This window comes from Anopheles bellator, chromosome 2, assembly GCF_943735745.2.
Source record: "Anopheles bellator chromosome 2, idAnoBellAS_SP24_06.2, whole genome shotgun sequence".
Classification (NCBI taxonomy): Eukaryota; Metazoa; Arthropoda; class Insecta; order Diptera; family Culicidae; genus Anopheles; species Anopheles bellator.
In genome coordinates this window covers 78,978,080-78,995,960 of record NC_071286.1, presented here as the reverse complement: position 1 = coordinate 78,995,960, position 17,881 = coordinate 78,978,080, and the positions used below count along the sequence as shown (strand labels likewise).

The 17,881-nt window shown below is 50.2% G+C and overlaps 4 protein-coding genes across 4 annotated transcripts; 1 reads left to right on the top strand and 3 right to left on the bottom strand.

The window, feature by feature from the left end:
* Positions 1-4,715: 4,715 nt before the first annotated feature.
* LOC131211357 (probable cytochrome P450 9f2) lies at positions 4,716-6,791 on the bottom strand. The gene has a single exon (XM_058204786.1). The coding sequence runs from the start codon at positions 6,757-6,759 to the stop codon at positions 5,176-5,178; it is 1,584 nt and encodes a 527-aa protein (XP_058060769.1). The 5' UTR covers positions 6,760-6,791; the 3' UTR covers positions 4,716-5,175.
* Positions 6,792-8,249: 1,458 nt separating this feature from the next.
* LOC131210328 (probable cytochrome P450 9f2) lies at positions 8,250-10,270 on the bottom strand. Its single transcript, XM_058203560.1, has one exon. It carries the CDS (start codon positions 10,091-10,093, stop codon positions 8,504-8,506), a length of 1,590 nt encoding a protein of 529 aa, XP_058059543.1. The 5' UTR covers positions 10,094-10,270; the 3' UTR covers positions 8,250-8,503.
* A 1,226-nt stretch (positions 10,271-11,496) lies between these two features.
* On the bottom strand, positions 11,497-15,692 carry LOC131209985 (alpha-tocopherol transfer protein-like). Its single transcript, XM_058203166.1, has 6 exons — positions 15,411-15,692; positions 13,141-13,235; positions 12,921-13,074; positions 12,005-12,309; positions 11,784-11,934; positions 11,497-11,713 (listed from the first exon to the last, which is right to left on the bottom strand). The coding sequence occupies exons 1-6, from the start codon at positions 15,592-15,594 to the stop codon at positions 11,676-11,678; spliced, it is 927 nt and encodes a 308-aa protein (XP_058059149.1). The 5' UTR covers positions 15,595-15,692; the 3' UTR covers positions 11,497-11,675.
* A 582-nt stretch (positions 15,693-16,274) lies between these two features.
* On the top strand, positions 16,275-17,798 carry LOC131210751 (alpha-tocopherol transfer protein-like). Its single transcript, XM_058204044.1, has 6 exons — positions 16,275-16,455; positions 16,587-16,681; positions 16,746-16,899; positions 16,956-17,260; positions 17,325-17,478; positions 17,538-17,798. Exons 1-6 carry the CDS (start codon positions 16,275-16,277, stop codon positions 17,573-17,575), a joined length of 927 nt encoding a protein of 308 aa, XP_058060027.1. The 3' UTR covers positions 17,576-17,798.
* The last annotated feature ends 83 nt before the right edge of the window (positions 17,799-17,881 follow it).

The window sequence follows — 17,881 nt, the reverse complement described above, 5'->3', positions numbered from 1 at the left end:
AACAAGTGTCGCGCGGTGGGTGTTTAATTTTCACACTTGCTCTTCGGAGTCAGCACCGAGAACCGGGGGGGGGCAGGGCTTCACTTATTTCGCGCTCAGTTTGGAGGATCTTTTTACGATCGGGTTCTGAGTGTTTTGCGCGTAACCCAAATGGAATCACTTTTTACTTATTTTCTTGTACCTTTTTGGCAAAGGACTTAGGATTGTTTCCCAAAAGTTTCGATTTGGTCCATAAAATGTATTTCAATTAATGAGGATCGAATCGGGGGCCACCACAGGCCTCCTTTTTCCGAATCGCGGGAGGTCTAGCCCCATACGTGGGGTCCCGTAGTCATCGTCATCGGAGGTCGTTGTGCTACATAGAATGCTGCCAACAAATGCCAAATGCGAGGGGCCATTATCACAGGCGAACGTTTGTACGCAATACGCCCCATGAATACGGTGCGCGAAATTCTGGCGCAAGGCGCGACTTCGACCGGGGCCACGCTGGGAATTTCCATTCCTTCCTCTGTTTGACTTTCCCATCCAAATGGCCTCGTAAAACCCAACACGCACTCATACGCACCTGTCGTACCGGGACGAAGCCGGAATACTCATCAACCCCCGAACCGGGTGGCTCGCGATCCTGGGCGCGATCCCTAGGCCGCGCGCGTTGGACAGGAAGTGACGATGCTTGAATACGAATCAACTACGAGGACCAGATCGCGCGCCGGCTGAGGTTCTCGGGGAAAGTTCTGGGAATTTCTGGAACGATCATCACTCGCCAGGCGGAGTCGTCGTCGTCGGCCAGCGGAAATGGCCGCCACTGGAATCTAGTGTTTTCCGGCCAGGGGATGTGATGGAATGTGGAACCGGGCGGGTGGTGAATCTCGGAGCCCGTGTGGCTCGTGTCAATGCACCGAAAATGGGGTGGTCCAACCGCTTATCAACCAGCGCGCCAAGAAGTGACCAAAATCACCATAAAGTAGTTATTATTCCGGCAACGGAAACCCGAATCCACAACAGCGCGCGGCATGCAAATCGACACGACGGAGTGTTGCCGATTACTTCCAGCGCTCCCGATAGCCGTTTTATGCTGCCTGCGGTCAGGTGGGGTTTTCTCTACATCCCGAAAAAGAAAACAAACCAAAACAAGGATGTACGGGACGGCGAAAGAACTAATTAACTAAAACGGGCAGAGAGAGAGAGAGAGACAGAACCGGGCAGCGATAGGTGGACACAGGAAAATATATCAATCGTTTTAATGGCCTCGGCTAGTGTGGAAGAGTTCGATCGATTTATAGTTCGGTCACACAGTTTATGTGATGTCCGCGTTCGCTGCCCGTCCGGTTCTTCCTTCTTCGTGTCGGGAGGGAAGTTGCGTGACTTATGCCAGGAGGTATGCCTGATTCTGGGGAGCTCTGTTAGAGGATCGTTCTGATTTATTTTCTTAATATGATAAACCGCAGAAGAATTATGCACATTCGGTGTTATGCAGTGTTTGATTTGCATATTAAAAATCGGTTTCTACGGAACGTTGTTCGTTTTATCCAAAGGCCTTCACTGAGTTATTACTGAGCGACACATGACTCGTTGACTTATTTGTTGACAAATATAAGAATGGGATGAGAATGAGCGAACTACAGGATGAAACGGGTTTTCTGTGGCCAAAAGCTCATTTCATTCTAATGTTTCCTTTCCAAAAAATTACGAGTGAAAACCTCGAGAAGATCCTTTATTGTAGCTCTTCATTATATCTAACTGAACCGTTCAATGGCGAACCTCGTAAGCGCTTAGGATAAACCTTCAAAAAACCTAGTTTTGGTGTCAAACATTCAATCAAACCTTCTTCAAGTGCAGTATTTAATTCATTCCCTTTTTTATTATTCTTCTTTGAAAACTCGGACCAGGACCGATTTTCTCAACCCCATCCGTCATACCTTTGTCTCCGTTTTGCATACAATCCGTTCGATTAAAACGGTAACCGATTGCCGGCGACCGGGCCCGGTGATTCAAGGTGATACTTTCGTCAGCATTCAACATCTCCACCATCGCCGCCAGCATTCTCGGGCGGTCCGGTCCGGTCCGGGTTTATTGTGTTATTCAATTTCATAAATCCACTCCCCTCGGTGGCGGTGCGGTCCCTTGCAACGTGATTTGCCATAAATTGGTAACATGCCGATCCTGGCGTGCGACCCGTTCCGGCATGCCAAACACGCTTCCCGTCCGTTTCGGTGGCGCTTCGCTGGGTGAGTTATGAATAAATTTCACCGCGGAAGGCGAAAGAATTGGCCATTTCGCTGTTGTTCAACAATCCAGTTTAGAACCGCAACCGCGACCGGGAGCAGCGACAAATCAAAACGCTTTCCCGGAGACCGGACGGTTTGTGCATTTGCAAAATGGTGGAAGGCGACGACGGCGAATGCAGTTTGAAACATTTCATTTACATCTGGAACGTGCGCGGAATCGACGCCTGATCGTAAACCGATCGATCGGTCAAGTCATTCCAACCACCTGCCGTGGTGCCCTCGGAGTCGGAATCGGATCCGTGAACTAGAAAATCAATTAATCTCTTCGACCGCAAAGTGTGTCTCTTTCGGGCGCTCCTTGGCCGTCTTGGCCGCCCAAGTCCAGGGGGGGCCAGGCAACGGTACCACGAAGTGGGAGAGGCAAAAGACAGGCAGAAGGTTGACTCTTGCGGGCTTAGAATCGGATTTCTTCAGGAACCACGGGAGCACCGGGGAAGCGGACACACCCTAGAATCGCCCGGAGGTTAATCAACTTTCATGGAGATGACGATGATGATGATGCTCAAATAATTTACTGGATAATAAGGCTGGGGAAAAAGTAATCCATTATTTTCTTGGTAGATGATTTTAGTGATCAATATCTCTAGTAGGAAACGAACTGTTTCAAGTTTATGCTCGTTTTGATGCTGACTTCACACTTCAAAAAATATTTTAACTGTTTTTTGCGTTAAGTTTCTTTTGGTTGTCGGATCCTTGAAAATATCTTACATAAAGTTTAGAAATTCGCACAAAAATAATTTTTAGATTTTCTATATATTCGGCGCCGCTTCGAGACTAGTTTATCTTTTCTTATCAAGTTTCCGACTCAAATTTGTTGATTGATTCTACCCCACCGTATCTTATCCTGATGCGGGCATTCTGATCACCATCGTCGCCGTTTGCCTATTTCTAAACGAAATTCGCCTCGGGAAGACCCTCTTTAAAACGATCCACGGCACCTTCGGCTAGTACCCTTCCAGCTTCGATCGGTCGTCGTACGATACACTGATCCACGGAATCGCGGGTTCCCTCGGTCACCATCAGTTCTTTTGGAGTGTATTCGGTGTGGTTCCAAGAGGATCGTAATGTTAGTGATCGCTGAAAAAAACGATTTTTATACATTAAGAACGCGCAATCTAGCAAAACATTCAAGTGTGATTGGCAAAATAAAACGAAACGATTCTATTCAACTCTCTCATCCAACATCTTTCGCTGCTGATCCTGATCGGACCAAATCGAAAAAAGCCATACTAACGGATGGATGGACTCGCTCCCTTACTCCTTCTCCTTCAATCGTGCTTTCTTTGGCTGCTTTGTTTGTTTGTTGAGGTCTTTAACGAAAAACCGCCACAATTACGGGTCCAGCATCGCAAGTTGCGCCAACGCTTTTCAACCGATTCAACCTCCTTTTCAACCGATTCAACCTGTTTGTTATCCAAGACAACAACTTTTTCGAAATTATAGAAAAAACAACTTATCCAAGACAACAAATTTTTCGCGATTTTCGAAAGTATTTCGTATTTCGAAAATTCAAAGTCATGTTCGAAAGACAGTTAGATTCGAACCAAGAGTTGCATTTCAAAAATTCACTTAGCTAGAACGATCAGAGAGTAAACAATAGAGGTGTAAAATTTGTTAATCTTGTGCCTGTTTGTTCGATATGGTGATAGGGTTCGATGATATGACATGATCGATTTCATATGAAAAGCACCAGTACTAAAGGAGGTTGCGGCAACAAAGTTTGAGGGTCCACAACAAAACTCTTCGTTAGGCACGTCTCCGGATCAAAATGATTGTTTATATGCGCCAACATCGTTTCGTTTAGGACCTTTGACATCGTTAGGACGTACACTTGAACTTGAGCGAAACCCGACAACCGTCAGCGATCATTTTCTGCGTGTGTGGATAACCCGCCTGGAATGATTCATCATTCAGAACGGCCAATCCAAAGGTCAAAGGATCTCTCTGAACCTTCTTTTTACTGGAATCATAACTCACTTGGGGTTGTTTCGTTGGCTCGGGCGAGTCAAGGATTAGTGCGCAGCTGGCAAAGGTAATGATGGGTTGCGCATCGACGGACAATGATCCGCTCACATCGAATCATCATGCGTTTCGAGCTAAATAAGCTAAAATATCATTGTAACTCAGTAGAGAGGTAGAAAACTTTATTCATTTTTACCACTTACACAACGGCGTTTTACCACTCACAGTGTTTAGCGGATCCACTAATTGGGTCCGATCATCAAGAATGGTCCACTTTTCAGCCACGAATTGCGTTTAGGCAACGATAATAAACTGTGGCCTGGGATGTATGGGTTCTAAAATTCGGCCCTCGTATCCTCGACCACGGTTCTTCCTCGCTTGCAGCACTGTTTCATAATCAAATTTGCATACTCCACTCCGCTTCACACGTTCCGGATGCTCACAGGACCTCCAATCGGCGCTGTCGTTGGTGGGCCATTCTGCTGATCGAGAATTGGACCGGCAGATTATTCAATTGTTTGTTGTCACTCCGTTCGCCAGTCCGCCGGTCGGTGTTAACCACATAAATGCACTCGAATATTAACCTTGCCCTGCCCCGGAGAACATTCCTCTTCTGCTGCTCGACTTCGACTCGGACCCCAGACCGCGAGGGAGCCCACCACTATCCTCTGTTTCACACGATTCTTTCGTATCTCTTTATTCGCTATCGTTTATTGGGCCGTATTTCTAGCAATCGGTACCACGCTGCACGTGGCTAAGGAACGTTCGGATCTCTCTTCGGGCGACTCCGGAACAAGCGCAAACTCTGCCCTATCACACGGGAGCCGCCGTCGCCGGGCTCGATTCGCGGGGTTTTCGGCGGGGCCCTAGATAAGGAGCCCCGGGCCGGTTATCTTATCACTGTTGCGTTGTGAGGCGCGCCCTCTCATATGTGGCGCGGTATTAGGCTCATCCAGAAGCCGTGCTTCGCGTTCAGTCCGGCCGACGTCTCGTCCAGCACGAGCGGAACGGTCAGCTTGAGGCCCGGCTCGATGCTGAATTGGGACAGCATGTAAAACATGAAGCACTTGGCTTGCATCAGCGCCAACCGGGAGCCGATGCAGTTCCGGTAGCCCTTCCCGAACGGAACGTACGCTTCCTTGTTGAAGCGCGCCGGGTCCGCGAATCGCTCCGGATCGAAGCGCAGCGGATCGGGGAAGAATTTCGGATCCAGGTGAAAGGACTTGATGGGGATCGAGATGTTCATCCCCTTCTCGATCGTGATCCGAGTGCCGTCGCTGTTCGTGAAGGTGTACTCCTTGGTGCACCGCCGATTCGTGAGCCCAAACGGAGGCCAGCGCCGCAACGCCTCCGAAACCACCATATCCAGGTATTTCATCTTCTGCAAGACCTCGTACGTTGGCGTCACTCCATCGGGCAGCTCGTCGCGGACGGAGAGGATCTCCGCGTAGAGCCGCTGCTGGATCGCGGGGTTTACGGCCAGCTCGTAGCACGCAAAACACAGCAGAGTGGTCGTCGTTTCGATGCCTCCGAAGAAGAACGAAGCGGCCGCCGCCGTAATGTCGATGTCTTCCCACTCGAGCCGCCCGTCGTCGGGATTCACCATCGGGGGCGGCGTGGCGGCCGTCGAGAAGCCCACACTCTCGAGGACCTCATCTTCCGACTGCTCGGCCTGCAGCTCGTTCAGTTGCAACAGCAGATGGATAAAGTCGGGCCGCCGGATCAGATGCTGCTCCCGGTAGCGAATGTTGGTCGCGACCGCTTCCAGGTAGAACTCGTTCACGTCCTCGTACAGGACACCCAGCTTCAGAAAGCGGTACAACCCGGGCAGGATCGCGGTCATCAGCAGCTTCAACCCCGGCAGTCCGTCCATCTTGGCCAACCGTTTGCCTTTCACGAAAAACTCATTATCACGGTCGGTGAGTGAGTCCACTTCGACGCCGAACGAGATCGAGGACATTGCGTCGTTCGCGAGCCGTGAGTACAGATCCCGTAGCTCCATCGTGAATGGCTCCCCCCGCGAGTAGCTCACGAGCCGCTCCATCGCATCACCCGCACTCTTGACCAGCAGCCCGAACATGTCGCGGGTTTTGGCACCCGTAAACGCGGGTCTCAGCCCCGCCCGGTGGTGCCGCCAGCGGGCTTCCTTCGCGAAGAACAGCGAGCGCGCCAACAACGGATCCGTTTCGACGGACAGGTCCGATACGTGCTCGGAGAAGTGATCAAAGTCGCGGCCCGCCATCTGCTGGTACAGCACCGGATCGTGCACCAGGTAGGCCGGCGTTCGCAGGGTGAACACGCCGGATATGCGCGTGTCCGGAAACATCTCGTAGCCCTCGGATGCGACGTCGACCGCATGCTTCGCTTGCGTGAAGAAGGACAGCACCTGGCCGAAGAAGGGCACCGGTTTCACGAACGGTATCTGGCGCTTCTCGAAGTAATCGTATGTGGCCACACTCCAGCGGTACAGCAGATACAGCACGGTGGGCAACGCCCAGTACAGGAACATCTCGATCGCGGGAGCAGAGCTCGCGGCCCCCAGGCTTGACCCCACACACGGATTCACCGAGAGACACAGAGACCGAGACCGACAGAGAGACAGAGATGGATAGAGAAAACGCCTTCCGATGACCGGCTTCGGTCTGACCAACCGCGTTAATGGCACGCGCGCAACTGAGCGTCGGATTGTTGTCGCGCCGCAAACATATCAAACATCGTGGCCACCACCAACACCACCACGACCGGGTACGCACACATACGATTTGGGGGGCGGCAGCGGGGAGGAATTCGCGTGCCTAACGCATCTTGGGCCGAGATGGCCTTGGCCAATAATCACAGCCTCTTACATCATCCGGGAACGGCAACGATAAGATACGCCCGCTACGCTCTCGGTTGATGGCCGAAGTTGATGAAGTCACCGGCCCGTGGGGCGCTAGATTTTCACAACCGGAAGGGGGGTTGACGGACCATATGATCGGAAGTAGCTCGTAGCGCGTCATGAATGGAGCTGTAGTGGTTTTGGGGCTCATGTTGTTGGCATGATGTTGTCGTCGTGTGGCCGACAGCAACATCAACGCAACGCGAGGGAACCAATGTTTTGCGGGGACCCCAACTACAGTACGCTTCAAATCGGGCGAAGCGGCAACGAGTGCGGTATTTGTAGACGCGTCAAGTGTTTGCCAGCAAACGTTGGTCGGGAATAAGTGGTCTGTTAAAAAATGTTCTCATCTTTCAGGTTTTTTTTTTTAGAATAATGGTTTATTCGTCTATTTTGTATTCTTCAAAGTAATCCACATATTATATACTTGTGCCAGCGTTTTTTCCAAATCTTCCAAGAGCTTAAAAAACATGATATGATTTGTGATCTTTTCAGCTCCTTCGTCGATGCCGACGTTGTCTGCTCAATCGTAGCGTAGCTTCATCCTTTTACGGGCCTCTTCAGTTTCCGGAACAAGAAAAAAGTCACAAGGGGCAGATCTGGCGAATACGGTCGCTCTGGCACCATGTTAGTGTGTTGTTTTGGTTAAAAACAACAAAAATTCAAAACATGTTGTAAGCAAAACCTTCACATTCAACATAACTTTGCTCTTCGTCGTTCACAACTTCTGGGCCCTCTGAAAACCTTTTCGAACCACTTTTCCACCCTTTTCATTTTGTTTTTCACACAAAATTCGATAAAGGTTCTTTGCCAGCCATTTATTTCAGCATAGAAAAATTGACGTTGAGCCAAAGCACGTCCAAACAAAACAGCTCTCAAAAATTAACTGATCCAATAATATAGCTGATAGCTTGTCGCCATAAGTGAGTACCGTGAGTTTTAACTCCGAGTTTAACATAACTTCACAAAAAAAATCTAAAATCGAATACACGCAACAAGCGGAAATTGAAATGTCGGGAAATTGTTAGAACAGACCACGTATCGATTTACCCGAATACGCCTGAATTGAACAGCAGGATATTTCGGTGAAGAAAACTGGAATGGAATGCGATTGAAATTAAGCAACTTACTTTATTCGTTACTTCATCAATTCTACTGCTAAAAGAATGCAATACTAGCGAAGCCCACCGTAACTTCGATTCGAACAGACAGGCACTCGTTATCGGCTGACCCTTGGTATTGTAATGCTATCTTATCGCCTGCAGAGATGGGAAGCTTCTTCGTTTGCTCAATGTCTTCCTCTGTAGCCGTCAATCCATCAATTGCTCTCCCTGCCGTACAAGTTCGGACACGTTTCGGGTATTCAAATTCCGGTCTATACCTGTTTCGGTACCAATTTCATCCAGAAGCCACCCTTGGCATTCAAGCCGGCCGAAGTTACGTCGATCACGACCGGGATGGACATTTTGTGGTGCGGCTCGATGGTGAAGTTGGAAAGCACATAAAACAGGATGCATTTCGCTTGCATCAGCGCCAACCGGGAGCCAATGCAATTCCGTATACCGGCCCCGAAAGGAACGTACGCATCCTTGTTGAAGCGCGCCGGGTCCGTGAAGCGTTCCGGATCGAAGCGCAACGGGTCGGGGAAGAATTTCGGATCCAGGTGAAACGACTTGATGGGGATCGAGATGTTCATCCCCCTCTCGATCGTGATCTCCGTTCCATCGCTGTTCGTGAAGGTGTAATCCTTCGTGCACTTCCTATCCGTAGTTCCGAAAGGTACCCAACGGCGCAGAGTTTCCGACACAACCAGATCCATGTATTGCATTTTCTGGAGCACCTCATAAGTCGGCGTTTTTCCGTCCGGTAACTCGGCGCGCACCTCATCAATTTCCGCTCTCAGCCGGGCCTGGATCGGTGGATTGACGGCCAGTTCGTAGCTCGCAAAACACAGCAGAGTGGTCGTCGTTTCGATGCCTCCGAAAAAGAAGGATACACCGGCGGCCGTAATATCGATGTCGTCCCACGAAAGCTTCACCTCGCCCTGCTGCTGCCCGATCGTGTGTGTTTCGGCCGTGGAAAGTCCGGCATTTTCCAACGCTTCGTCTTCGGCTTTCTCCGATCTCAGCTCGTCTTTGCGGGCCTGAAGCAGCAGATGGATAAAGTCGGGTCGGGTAATGTGGTTCTCTTCGCGATACCGAATGTTTTGCGAAACGGCGTTTAAGTAGAAGGCGTTCACATCCTTATCCAAAATCGCGCACCGGAAAAAGCGGTACACGTTGGGCAGGATTGTGGACAGGGCAAGCTTGAATCCAGGCGCTCCATCAATCTTGGCCAAACGGGCGCCTTTTGCGAAGAACTCATTGTTCGGGTCGGAGAGCGAGTCAACGTCCACACCGAACGAGATCGAGGTCATCGCATCGTGCCCAAGCCGCGAGTACAGATCGCGCAACTCCAGTGGGTCCGGTTTGCGCTGCTGCGACACCAACAGCCGTTGGACGAAGTTTCCGGCACTTTTGGACAGCAGCCCGAACATGTTCCGCATCTTGCTGCCGGTAAAGGCAGGACTCAGGCCGGACCGATGGTGCCGCCAACGGGTGCCATTGGTGAAGAACAGGGATCGCGCCAGCAGCGGATCGTCCTCGATGGAAAGTTGGGATACGTGATCGGAGAAATGGTCAAAGTCCTTGATGGCCATCTGCTTGAACAGGACCGGGTCGTGCACAAGAAGCCGCGGGGTCCGCAACGAAAATAGCCCCGATACACGGGAATTTGGGAACATCTCGTAGCCCTCGGACGCGATGTCGACCGCATGTTTGGTTCGCGCAAAGAACGCGAGCAGCTGACCGAAGAAAGGCACCGGCTTAACGAAGGGTATCTTTCGCTTCTCGAAGTAATCGTACGTCGCCACACTCCAGCGGTACAGCAGGAACAGCACCGCGACCAACGCCCACAGCTGGAACATTACGAACACTCAAGCGGGGTCACCGGTTTGTCCTTCACGAAACTTCTGGCTCATTCACGCCCAACTGCGGGAGCGCAACTGAAGATCCATCGACCGCCAGTCCGACAGTTATATCGATAACCACGTGATGCCACGACCACCAACAATCCGCCACGGCCGCACACCGACGTCGACGTCGCATTTTACGAACTTTCCCGGCGCGTGTCTTGTTGGTTTTTGGCGCAGAAGCCCTTATCACGAGGCGTAGCGGGCGCCACCGTGATTCGGTTTGTTGACGTATTGCACGGGCGATGATTTGCAGAACTCACCGTCAGCGATTTGCACATTTCGCTGACCGACCACCGAAACAGGATTTCAAACAGCAGTCCGCTCGGTCCGGACTTCCGTTGCCTTTTTTATTGTACTAACCTGTGGCCGAGTGGAATTTTCCTAAGAATGACTGTCAATTTTATAACGATTAAGAATAAAGGCGGTGTATCTTATTTAGGTCACCGTCGGTTAAGTTCGATTTTTAATTACGGTAGAATCTAGCAAAAAAGGGCTCGATCGACTCCTGGAGGAGGGATCGACTCCACCACACGTCAAACTGACTACAAATGACTCCAAACTATGCTAGGGTTCAATGGTAAATTATTAACTTTTGATCTTCTTAGAGCTCGCAAACCTAGCTTGTTCCAGCTTAAGTTTCAGTGACTGTCCAAACCCTAGGAAGTAATTTTCCGGACGGCATCAAACGAATCGATCATCCGTTCTATAGGCACTTGCAACAATGGCACCATAAACATCACGAAAATGTTTTCCGTGTTCAACATCCCATTTCCAAGGAATAACTTCCGGATCCATAACTATTAATGGCAGCAGTGGTAGTAGTAGTAGTAGAAGTAATGATAGTAAATTTTAATAGAGGAACGTTCACTAGTGCACCTTGTGCAACGTGATCAGAGAAACGATCAATGTCCTTAATAGGCAGTTGACCAAAAAAGGGTTTAACGTTGGTTATCTTTCGCTTCTCGAATCAATACGCTGAAATATTGAGATTAGCACTCTGTGACACATACTTCCACGTTTAACGGCCAAGACGCTACTAAACGAATATTTTGTTATCTCCGTTATCGGCGGCTCGCGACATCAGCACACCACCACAGTGATACTTGATGCTAGTAAACAAATCAAACTACGATAACGGAATACTAAACAAAATCGCATTCCTTAACGCTACCAACACCTGCATCGGTCTGAGGAATTGTTAGACAAATACGTGCTTAGCTTTGTTGTGATGATTTGCGGAACCAATTTGATGATTCGCAAGATGTTGTTGGTTGATTAAAGTTCAATTAATTTGTGATGAAAGATATGTTGAGTTTTAACGCCCGTCCAAGAACTAAAAAGGACAGTCGACGAACTATTTCTCTATAGATAATTTATTAGTTTTAACGACTTCCCCGTGCGAAGAACCAACGCTGCTCTAAAGCTAACTGTATAAAAAGTTGCAAGTCCCCTAGATAATATTGCATGCCCCATTAATCTATGCCCAGGCACAATGAAGGAAGGTAACCGATCAACTCCCGTTCCGTGACACCAGTTAATCCTGTTTCCGTAGGTATCCGAAGGAGTTGGCAACTGCGAAAGGGGCAAAGCAATGGAGTTCGTTAGGTTTCCCCAAAAATACAGATCTTTCACCGACTCTTACGTTCGTATTCTTTACGGTACAGCTCGAACATCTCTCCCAGGAGTGCTCCATCGGTCTCCAGACAATCGAGCGTTCCACCGTAGTTGGGCCGCAGACACTTCGCATCGATGTGTGCCATCAGTGAGTTCCAGTCCTTTTGGTGGAAGAATAACTGTGAACGGGGAGCAGACGTTCAGCATTGCTGTGTGTATCGGCGGAAGCCACTAGCTCCTGCCACTAACCCGTTTGCGGAGCTTCTCCGAGATGAAGGGCTTAAAGATGGCGAACAGCATGTTGAACAGGTACGAATTGTTCAGAATGTGCACCGACTTGAGGCGCATCGGCGTACACTGCTGAATCCAATCGAGGGCCATCGCCGCGAACCTTGGCGTAAACTGCATGATTTGCGACAGCGACAGTCCGTCCATGTCCAGGATTACGATGGCCCCGTTCAGCTGGGTCCTTGGCTCGTACATGCCCGCTTCCAGTGCTATCTGCACCGCACGGAACAGATCGTTGAGCGAAACGTTTGCCGGTTTCCATTTCTCTGTTGAGGAATAATCAGGGAATTTTTGGTAATTCGAAGCGGAGTGTTCGTCCGATTGCATACTTTTAGGCGTTCTACACGATCGTTCCAATCGAAACAATGATCGGAGATATCTACAAATCACGCACACGCTACCCAGTTACGATATCTTTAACCTGCTCACCACTAGCGGTCAGGTGAGCAAACAATTAATGTTGAACCTCGGACCATGGCGTCCGCGGGGAGCGAACTATTCCGTTCCCATGCACCAGGAAACCCCGGTGTTGTCGGTTGCCGGTGTTCGAACGAATGCTGGGTCGATGTATCAATCACCCCCCACAACAATTCATCCGTCGTGCTGCGTCATCGATTCGCAAGATCAACGAACCGGCTTCTGGCCGGGTGCCCCCGACACGCACACGCTCACGGGCCGCGAAATTAGTCGAAAATCGGGTTCGTCGCTTCTCGCTAGACACAGTTTTTGGTTTGGTGGCACCGGCAACTTGTGCACCGGCAACTTGTGCGCGATCAAAGTCCAGCCAATTATCTGGGGCTCTATCTCATTGGCTTCCCGGTTTTGTGAGCTCGGCCTCTGCCGCTGTGCTGGCACCAGTTTCGTCGCTTCTACTTACTTCCGCACTCGAGCACCAGAATCCGCGAGCCGTGCTGATTGCGCAGTGGCAGGAAGTGGACCAAGCCTTCGGTGTAAACATGCTTTGAGGTCGATGGGAACAGATCGTCGCACAGATCGGGATGCTTGTACCGAAAGCGATAGTATCGCTGGATCTGAAACGGAGTTGTGTGCGTTGATATGATTCGCTGTTTGCACCACCCCGGGGCACCATTACTCACCAGTTCGAAGGCACTTTTTGCGTAGTATTTACACGGCCGAAGGAATTTGATCATAAAGGCATCATTATCCATCGGAACGTAGAGCGACTTCTCCTCTGTAAAGATAACGACCACACAAATAAAAACAAGATTACGAACCGCACCCGATCGAACAAAACGAAAAATCCCGGAAATCATCATCGGAACCGGCAACTTGTGCGCGATCAAAGTCCAGCCAATTATCTGGGGCTCAGGTGCACTACATCTGGCCGGCCCGCGGGTCGGACAAACGAGAGCAACGTCGGCGGCGTCGCGAAACGAGTGTCAAGTGCACGACCAACCAGCCCTGCGTGCATGTTCGTCCCCGTCGACGCACGTGACAAGCCAGAGGTTAGCAATTTCCAGCCACGCGACTATCATTAGACGCAGTTTTCTTCCAACAGCTTGCCCACAGCTCCTTGCAAAGGAGCAGGCCCCAGCACTCGGTGGGTCCGGTTGAGGTCAACAGGCATGCAAACGCCTACCATACGGCGGCGGTCGACTTTAACTCCAGAGGCACACTTTTAATCGTTCGAATAGGTTAATTGTCGCTTCGATAGATTACGACCGTGGAGGTTAAACTCAACCGATCGGTCGGTGATAGGCCGGCACCAGGCACTTGAGATTCTGAGTCTGTGTGGTGTACCGGTTCTGGAAAGGCCAGTTCAAGAGACCACTCCAGTATTACTTGATCTTGGCCGTAACGCCACATTCATCACCGGTGACAAATGTGCCGGAACGACTCGCCCCGCTGGGTTGGATAACTGGAAGGTCAATGGGATGCATTAATTTTCATCGATTCCCTATTTTGCAATGCAAATGAGTCGGTGAGTAAATCTGCTTTGAATGTAAAGGAAAACTTCGAATGATTCAAACAGCCAATTACTTCACGCAATGTTTTTGGACGATGTAGGACGAAAAAAAAACATCGACCACCGGCGATGATTTACGTTACGATCATTGTAAAAAGCAAATATTAAATGTTAACGCCACACCATGGCCGTCTGTCGATGATTCATTGCCCTTCTCTTCGGCCACGCATCTTCCCGGACGTCCCGGGCTCCTGGTTGCCGGAAGTCGCTCAAAAAATCGGCCGATCGTGAGATGCAGAAAGCGTGTGCGTGCGTCATACGGAACGATCAACGATCGGGTGCGAAATCGGGTGCCAATAAGGCTACACGTGGGGCGAACGATGTTGCGATACAGTTGGGCGTCAAAGTCGTTGCCCTTTACCGAGAGGGCCATCCGGTGGAGTGCGTTTCCGGCTGGGCACCGATCAGAGGTCTACTGCTACGTGGCGTCTGTTTTCGCAGTGCGGGTTTAGTAGAGTGCGATTGTCGTCTGCCTTGATTGCCCAGCTCCATTACGAGACACACGAACGGTGGAATAAAATGGCTCCGCTCGTTTCCCGGCCACTATCGAAGCGTCATTACACTAACGATGTGGTTCCATGTACTACGGACAGTGCGGACGATGTCTCAGGTTCAAGTGCAGCGTTGGTTTTGCTGTCCTTCAGATGGCTTCCTAATGGCACTAAATTGTTGGTTACCTATTAGCTACAAATTGGTTGGGACGAGCACGCGTACGCGATTGAGTTATAAGAATTGATTCAATGTCCGCTTTTTAATAAAATTCAAATGACTAACTGTTGACGAATTGGTCCGCAGGAAACGAATGTTACTCACAAATCAGTTCCGTGTGCGCTATTGAGCTTCAGTGAAAGGAACTGCTTGACCTCAATGTTCGTCGAAATGAGGCTGATTATTCGGCGAATAAATTGTCGATCAGTCGGTCGGTCGTTATGGCAATGTAACGTATCCAAACTCAAGGTCAGCTATTGATTCAACCTTGGATAAAATAAGCTCGAAGATTTCGATATCTTTTCAAAATGGCCCACCCAAAGACCACAGGGACAACGCGTTGTTTTGTGCACACCTAACCTTGACCGCGGTTTTATAGTGTCCCAGTAATGGCGTTTCGCGTGGGTAAGATGCGCGATGACACCGTGCGTAACGCTTTAGATCCTCGTAATCGTTTGCCCGACCCTGAGCCAGGTGTTTGCTTCGACAAAGAGTCACAGCCGGTGGCAACCATAAAATGGATCAATATGCGCCATTCGCCAAATCCGCAACTGCGATTACTGCCACCACACGATCGTCCGACCGACTTATCGTCTGACGGTGTCTTGAATTCTGATCACGCACGGGTTTGCCCACACCCCTGGCTGGCTGGCTGGCTGGCTGACGGTATACCTTCCAACAGTGCACGTAGCTCCTGCATCCCTTTTTCCACCACGTCCGGCGTTTCACGCAGCTCCCGGGCGGCCTTTTCCTTCGACTTGGCATCGGTGTACTCGTCGCCTTCGAGCGCGATCCGGTACCCCTTGCCGAGGTCCAGGTAGGGCACCTTATTGTCGTCAAACTTGAGCGTCGCCATCGTCGACCAGCCGACCTCACTAAATTGCCACCGGAAATTCAAGCCAAACTGAAGACGGCACTTTTCTTTGCCAACGAGTCACTGAACACGCGCGCGAATCGCTTTGGACGACTTCTAGCGAGAGAATGAACTGGCGGTAAAGCGAGCGTCGTCGTTTTACTGTTCACCCACACGATCGCGATCACGTTCGATCGTCTAAGAAATCGAAGAAAACTCCCAGGGCAAACACGTGATGTGAAACGGGCAGACGTTTGAATCGCTTTGCGCCTGAAGATATGCAATCGTTGGGGACGGAATCAATTTTTCTCTTTTTGCGTACATCAGAGGCAGAGTTTATTTTTATCGGCAAAACTGCAAGCTGTGTGAAAATGACACTGGAAACGCACCTCCAAGTGCCTCGGTAACACAATGCCAATTTCTTCTGAACAATGCTGAGTCCAGCAAATGTAGCACACGTTCCTTTTTCTAACGCCTTTTGGCATAATGTAAGTTCCTTTCTACACCGGGAGATCGGTGTGTCTCGAAACGAGAACCTGTTCGCCGTTCCTCTCATCCTGCAGCATTATTTCGCGGCCTGTGGTTGTGTTAGTAAAGCATCGTCCAGCGGACGCGACCGGCTCGACTGAAATTCTTTCACTCCTCGGCTACCGATACTTTCAGTTTTCATTCACGGCTTCACGATGGCGCTCCGGCTGGAAGATCTGCACGCACCGCGTATCGATTTTGGAAACGGCATCGAGCTGTCCTTCGAGCTGGAAGAGTACACCGATACGGCCGCCATTGGAAAGGCGTCCCGTGAACTCCGCGAAACACCGGACAAGGTTACGGCCTCCGTGGCGGAGCTCCGCGCGCTCATTCGGGGTAAGTTTCGCGTGGCGTCGGTTCACCGAACTGGGTGGCCAGCATAGGCCGGTGCGTTTGTGTTGGTGCCGCGGCACTCCGATTCAAACAGCTGATTGAAAACGTTTACCGATTCGTCGTTCGACTCGCAGCGGAACAGGGTCTCCGAGTGCCACTCGATAAGGATGCATTTCTGGTGCGCTTTTTGCGCCCCAATAAATACCAAGCCGACAGCACGTTCGAGATGGTAATAAAAGCTTTCGTTTGAGTAACAATTCGGTCGTAATGATGGTTTGGTGAACCGTTTCCAGATGAAGGGTTACTACAGAATGAAAGCGAGAGAAAACTTCATCCTGGACAACCTGTCAACGGAATCGATCAAGAATGCGCTCGAGGATCGCGTTGTGCAGGTGCTCCCGAAGCGCGATCAGCACGGGTGTAGGATCATCTACAAGGAGATGGGAGGTAAGTGGACCGGACTGATGGAGGCCAACGGTCCATTCACCTGCAGTTTCTTGTAGCCAAGTGGAATTGCTCCCGAGTGTCCTCGGTGGAGATGATCCGTGCCACGAACACGCTCATGGAGATGATTGGTCGTGAGCCGCGAACCCAACTGCACGGCATCGTGTTCGTTATCAACTTTGACAAGCTTTCCCTGTCGCACATCGGGCAATTTTCACCAAAGTTTATCAAATCGATCGTTGACTTTGGCCAGAAGCAGGCACCGTACCGGATCAAAGGAATTCACATCGTGAACAATGCGCGAATGTTTAACATACTGTTCAAACTGTTCCGACCGTTTTTGGGCAAGAAGTGGAGCCAGCGGGTGAGTGTCCAGTTAATCTAATCATTCGATTGCATTCGATTGATCTCTAACGGGGCTCGAGCAGATATTTGTGCATGGTGCTGATAGACAATCGTTGCACGCACACATCGACGCGGCCTGTTTGCCTTCGTTCCTGGGGGGCACCTACGAGATGCTGCCGGAATACGACGGTGCGGTCGTTGGGCAGCTGTTGGACTGCTACAAAGACGTACTGGAAGGTGAAGACAGGGTCGAGTTCATTTAGATGCAAAGGATATTGACGCTATGTTTCTTTCAGAATCGAATCAGTACGGCTATGCTGTGGAAGAAAAATAAGTGGCATATACTCGGACGCCACAGGACGACTTCGGAGCTTCGGATCAATAATGGAGCATCGTGTCAAAGCACCTATGATACTTCTTTCAATTTGCGGTACTCTTTTGCTACTACGTTCGCAACACTAACAAACGCCTAGAGTTATGCAATCCACCTTCCAAGGGCCACTTTCAAATGATTCAATATTCACCGACGAAGACTGACGCACCGACGGAGAAAGAATGTGGCACAATAAATGCAACACATCACCTTCGAACGATCGGTTGTTGCATCACGCCAAACCCAACAGCGGTCAATAAATATTCT

Coding starts and splice junctions, on each gene's coding strand:
- LOC131211357 (XM_058204786.1), bottom strand. CDS start 6,759: ATGTTCCTGTACTGGGCGTTGCCCACCGTGCTGTATCTGCTGTACCGC.
- LOC131210328 (XM_058203560.1), bottom strand. CDS start 10,093: ATGTTCCAGCTGTGGGCGTTGGTCGCGGTGCTGTTCCTGCTGTACCGC.
- LOC131209985 (XM_058203166.1), bottom strand. CDS start 15,594: ATGGCGACGCTCAAGTTTGACGACAATAAGGTGCCCTACCTGGACCTC. Junction 13,075..13,140: donor CAAAAAGTGCCTTCGAACTG/GTGAGTAATGGT, acceptor ACTCCGTTTCAG/ATCCAGCGATACTATCGCTT. Junction 11,714..11,783: donor GTACCGTAAAGAATACGAAC/GTAAGAGTCGGT, acceptor CCCCTTTCGCAG/TTGCCAACTCCTTCGGATAC.
- LOC131210751 (XM_058204044.1), top strand. CDS start 16,275: ATGGCGCTCCGGCTGGAAGATCTGCACGCACCGCGTATCGATTTTGGA. Junction 16,456..16,586: donor GCTCCGCGCGCTCATTCGGG/GTAAGTTTCGCG, acceptor TTCGACTCGCAG/CGGAACAGGGTCTCCGAGTG. Junction 17,261..17,324: donor GCAAGAAGTGGAGCCAGCGG/GTGAGTGTCCAG, acceptor GGGCTCGAGCAG/ATATTTGTGCATGGTGCTGA.